Source organism: Chanos chanos, chromosome 7 (assembly GCF_902362185.1).
Source record: "Chanos chanos chromosome 7, fChaCha1.1, whole genome shotgun sequence".
NCBI classification, from domain to species: Eukaryota; Metazoa; Chordata; class Actinopteri; order Gonorynchiformes; family Chanidae; genus Chanos; species Chanos chanos.
Genome location: NC_044501.1, coordinates 17,827,990 through 17,833,496, shown reverse-complemented (window position 1 = coordinate 17,833,496; position 5,507 = coordinate 17,827,990). Strand labels below are relative to the sequence as shown.

The 5,507-nt window shown below is 39.4% G+C and overlaps 1 protein-coding gene across 1 annotated transcript in view; it reads left to right on the top strand.

Moving 5' to 3' along the window:
• The first annotated feature begins 332 nt into the window (after positions 1-332).
• The window catches only part of LOC115817360 (caskin-1), a 32,939-nt gene continuing 27,764 nt past the window's right edge, over positions 333-5,507 (top strand). Inside the window, exon 1 of the mRNA XM_030780651.1 lies at positions 333-426. Within this exon, the coding sequence (XP_030636511.1) occupies positions 333-426 (94 nt within the window). The remainder of the gene's footprint in view (positions 427-5,507) is intronic.

The window sequence follows — 5,507 nt, the reverse complement described above, 5'->3', positions numbered from 1 at the left end:
ATTATTATGTTTTTGATCGTCAGCTGGATACACTGAACTACATAAACGCGTGAGCTGCGAAACGAATATGTAACAGTGTCGCCACCTCTGTGGCGTTTAAAAGCCTCAGACTCGCCAGCTGTCATTGGTGGTATCCCGTAGCGCGGCCACCGGCAATCTCGGACACTGCGTGTCTCATCTCTTGACCTCTGCGATAAGCGCCATGGATGTATCGGAATTAACGGCACCGACACGGTCGCCCGACCATTGAACATGGTGTGGATGTAGTAATAGCACGAAGAGTGCGTGTGTGTGTGAGCGTGAATGAATGAGCGAGAGCGAGAGTGTACAGGATGGGGAAAGATCAGGAACTCTTGCAGGCGGTGAAGACCGAGGATCTGCTGACCGTACAGCGCCTTTTACAGAGACCCAAACAGGGCAAAGCTAGTGAGTACACACACATAAACACACTCACACACATACACGGGGGGGATCTGGAAAGAAAAGCTTAGGCAGTGTCGACGTAGACATCACTTTTGGCTAACGCGTGTAACATTCCCTACGCTACACACACACACACACACACACACACACACACCATGCCTAGAGCTGTCCGGTAACGGAAGATAGCAAGCAGCACCTGCGTGATGTCTTGCACGCCGTGTGCAGCGGAGTGAAAAAGCGGCTCGTGCCAAATCCCTTTTAATAGTCCTGTCTAGAGGGCGCAGATAGCAGGTGGTTATCGACTATTTAAACGATTTAGCCAGAGATAATTAGATCCCTACCTAGATTGCAGTAACATACACATACTATTATTATTATTATTATTATTATTATTATTATTATTATTATTATGAGGGGCAGCTGAGAGACTCAGGCTAGTAGGGGATTATTGGTCAGAGAAAGCGCCAGATGTCATGGGTTTTGTGTGTGTGTTTGTGTGTGTGTGTGTGTGAGTGAGTGAGTGAGAGTGAGGGAGAGAGAGAGAGAGAGAGAGAGAGAGAGAGAGAGAGAGAATCGTCGCTCAGCTGTTTGGGCGTGTGTCCGTGCTGACGTAAAGAGGTCGCGTCAAGTAGCCGCACAGAACTGCTTGATTACTCATCTGATTTTGGTATCCTATTTTACATAACTGGTTATTTGCTAACTGTCAGCTGTCTCATTCATTGCACATGCACACGCTCGCATAACTGCACTTAATCACCCACACTCTCTCTCTCTCTTTCTGTCTCACACATAGGCACGCGCACGTGCGCGCGCGCGCACACACGCACGCACACACACACACACACACACACACACACACACACACACACACACACACAAGCCTGTAAAATGAAATACACTCATGGTGTTGGTACCCCATAGTGTCAGAGAGGTAGTGTTTTGAACCTACAGACTCAAAAGCAGGACAGCAGTGTGTGTGTGTGTGCGCGCGTGTGTTTGTGTGTCTGTGTGTTTACTCTCCACAACGAGAGGGTGTTCTGTCCTTGTAATTCATGGAGAGATTTTAATGTACAGTAAAGAGATGGCAAAATACTGTGGAAAAAGTACACCAATTATTTGAGGGAGTCTTCCATAAGCAAATGAGACAGGTTGGATGACTCACTGAGTGTACTGATTATTTGTTTATATAAATAAATAAGTAGAGTTGATGTGCACAGTTAGACATTAGTCATTTGGTATGTTACACTACAAAATCAATGGAATAGGTGCTATAGGTGAATAAAAGCAACACTACAGGTGAATGGAGGAGATGCTACAGGTGAATGAGACAGATGCTACAGGGGAATAGAAGATTACTATAGGTGAAAATGACAGATACTATAAGGGAATGGAAGAAATGCTGTGGTAGAATGTGAGAGATGCTATAGGAGATTCAGACATGCTATAGGGAAACTGAAGAGATGCTTTTAGGGAATGAAGAGATGCTATAGGTGACTGAGACATGCTGTAGGGGAATTAAAGAGATGCTATAGGTGACTGAGACATGCTGCAGGGGAATTAAAGAGATGCTATAGGTGACTGAGACATGCTACAGGGGAATTAAAGAGATGCTGTAGGTGACTGAGACATGCTGTAGGGGAATTAAAGAGATGCTATAGGTGACTGAGACATGCTACAGGGGAATTAAAGAGATGCTATAGGTGACTGAGACGTGCTGTAGGGGAATTAAAGAGATGCTATAGGTGACTGAGACATGCTGTAGGGGAATTAAAGAGATGCTATAGGTGACTGAGACATGCTATAGAGGAATTAAAGAGATGCTATAGGTGACTGAGACATGCTACAGGGGAATTAAAGAGATTCTATAGGTGACCGAGACATGCCTTAGAGGAATTAAAGAGATGCTATAGGTGACTGAGACATGCTATAGAGGAATTAAAGAGATTCTATAGGTGACTGAGACATGCTATAGGGGAATTATAGAGATGCTGTAGGTGAATTTTAGAGATGCTGTAGGGAAATCGAAGAAATGCTATGGGTGATTGAGACATGCAGTAGGGGAACTGAAGAGGTATTATAGGTAAATGTGAGAAATGTTATACGTGATTGAGACATGCTATAGGTGAATTGAAGAGATGCTATACTATAATGAGACAGATGCAACAGGGAAGTGAGTGGAAGAGGCGTTGTAGCCTGAGTGTTGAGTAATGTGCCAGGTGTCATTCAGTATCAATTAGTATGAATGAACAGACTTGGCATACAAATTTACATGCTATGGAAGAGGCTGAGTATTTAAGAGTCTATATAGGCCTAACTGAACCTATTGATATGTAGTGGCATGAATGGCTTAAACATCCCTGAAAAGCCCCTGCTGACAGTTTTATAAATAACTGGATAAATTTATTATGAATATTCTGATTTCAGCATTACTCAATCTTTATGAATATCTTGTATAAACTACGTATAAGTTTGTGGTTCTCACAAGAGTGCTCTCCACAGTGTTGCCAATCATCTTTCTCTCTCTCTCTCTCTCTCTCTCTCTCTCTCTCTCTCTGTCTGTGAGAGAGCGTGCATGACCACTATGTGTTCAGTATAAGCAGGACATTCCAGAGCCAGCGAAGAGAAAACGCCAGAACACATCAGCTCAGCCAGCCATGAACATTAGTGCACTCACAGAAAGAGAGAGAGAGAGAGAGAGAAAGCACATACACCAGTACAATTTAGCCTGCAGGAAAATGAAGGACAGTCCACTCTCTACAAGTTTAGATAGATAGATAGATAGATAGATAGATAGATAGATAGATAGATAGATAGATAGATAGATAGATAGATAGAAACATTCATATATACATACATACATACATACATAGAAAGACCAAAGGTCAAAATATCTATCTTTTATGAGTTTAAATGTAATATTCATAACAAATTTTATCATAGGAAAAGGTTTAATTTCCTCTGTTTGGAATATTTCAAATATGAAATAGTATCAGCATATGTAGAATTAGACCATCACAACATATTTATACACATTGGACTGGGGACTGCATTTGAGAGTTATGTCTGCTTGTCTAATTATAGGTTTACAATGCCGATCGTTATTTAACCTTACAATAAACTTTGACCCTTTTCACTAAGGGGTTATGTTTTTGTTCATTCTGTAAAGCTTGTGTCCTCCATGGGACAGGTTTGCTTTTTTATGACAGAAGTCAAATCAGAAAACAGTTTTGTATCTACATAAACAACATATGGAGAATACCAAGAATGCCAGAAACACTTGATGGTGAATATAGTAATGACTAGCTACAGATACAGGTGGCTTGTTTTTATATCCTAAAGAAACCGGAATTTTATTGTTTCCTAACTTCAAACAAGTGTCAGTATAGTGGAATATCACATTTTACATTTTACACAGCACAATCTTTCTGTGTCATTTTCATCTGAATAAACCACAGTAAACAGATTAAAGAATTACAAAACAACAACAACAACAACAACAACAAATTAACAATACTGACAATACTGAACATCAAATAACAATTTTCAGGAAAAAATGTAGTACAATATGCAATAATACATAAAACAAAAAGTAATGCAGTATGCAATAATAGGCTACATAAAACTTAGGCTACATAAAGCTTGACTTGTTTTGTGTGAGTTCAACAACATGTAAAGGCACTCACAGTATATCTGATGATGTCACAGATGATGTTTCAGAGGGCAGAGTTACTGTGCGATAAATTGCTGTAACACATTATGATGATATTTTGATAAGGGACATTGAGTTACTGAGCTGCATACATCAGACCTTCGTGAAGTATTGTCAATGGCTCAAAATGTTGCGGTCGATTTTAATTTGACATCCAAAGTATAAACTACTGTATATCAGATCAAATTTGGGGGAAAAAAAATATTGTAGCAAGTTATATGTTTTATTGCTTTGGTAACAGTATTTTATGTGACTGCGGTGGGATGTTTTCAAATGAAAACTACTGCTGACATACAAATCATTGAAATATCGGCAGTCCTGCTTCCTAAAACCATTTATAATAACTGTTTTTTAAATGCCATTCATGAATGCCATTGAATGAGTGAACAATGAATAACACTATATCATATATATTATTAGAGTATTCAATTATTATTATTTACAAACACGTTGCTTTTAAAACCAGTTATCACTGTTTGCTATGAAGGCTGCTAGTGATTCTTAGTTAAAGGAAAATAACACTGATTTTAAAACTTGTCTATGTCTGACAAATGGTCGGATAAGAGTTTGCAGTGTGCACTGGATAGGAGAGCAAAATGAAGAAATTAAACAAGAGAAGATATGGGACATCCCTGGGAACAGGCCAGTGTTTCTTTACACTGAGTAAACAACTGAACACAATCCATCTGTGACTTGTGGGAGCTCTTAAAACAGAGTGGGATGTGTTTCATAAAAAAGTCTTAGAAATGTGTGGAATAATGTTTATTTTGGCTTCCTTTGCGCCCACAGCAAAAGATAATGAAATTATAAAATCGTCTTACAATTGGTGACAGCTCGACAGCCAGTTGCAGGTCTTAAACGTCTTTTGCCATTAATGAAATTTGTCAGCTTAAAAACAATCAATGGTTCTTTGCTGAAAATCCCAATTCTGCGTATATATGTGTGTATGTGTGTGTCCAAGAGCCAAAAATTGTCAATTTTTGGACTTAACTCTACAAAATCCAGAGACTGTGAAAAACATAGACATATCACTCACAGACAACACACACACATATACACAGTCATGTCATATAGTCATACATATGTATACAGGGAGAGAGAAGAAGCTCAGACAGGACAGCTTCTTTGGGAGAGATCGAGAAGGTGGAGGAGTTAATCAAAACATGTAGCTATTCGCAGGTAGGATTTAACAAATCGTCTCACAAATTTATTCTGTCACGTACAAAATATTAATATAACCAGTTCTATGACAGACTGGCTGACTTAACAGAGTTTATGGTAATCCTTCTTTTTAAAGTGTGCCTGACCTAAATATGCTTTTCATTGAGCATTTAGTTTGGGTTATGGGAGCGAGTGTTGGTATCTGAACTAATTC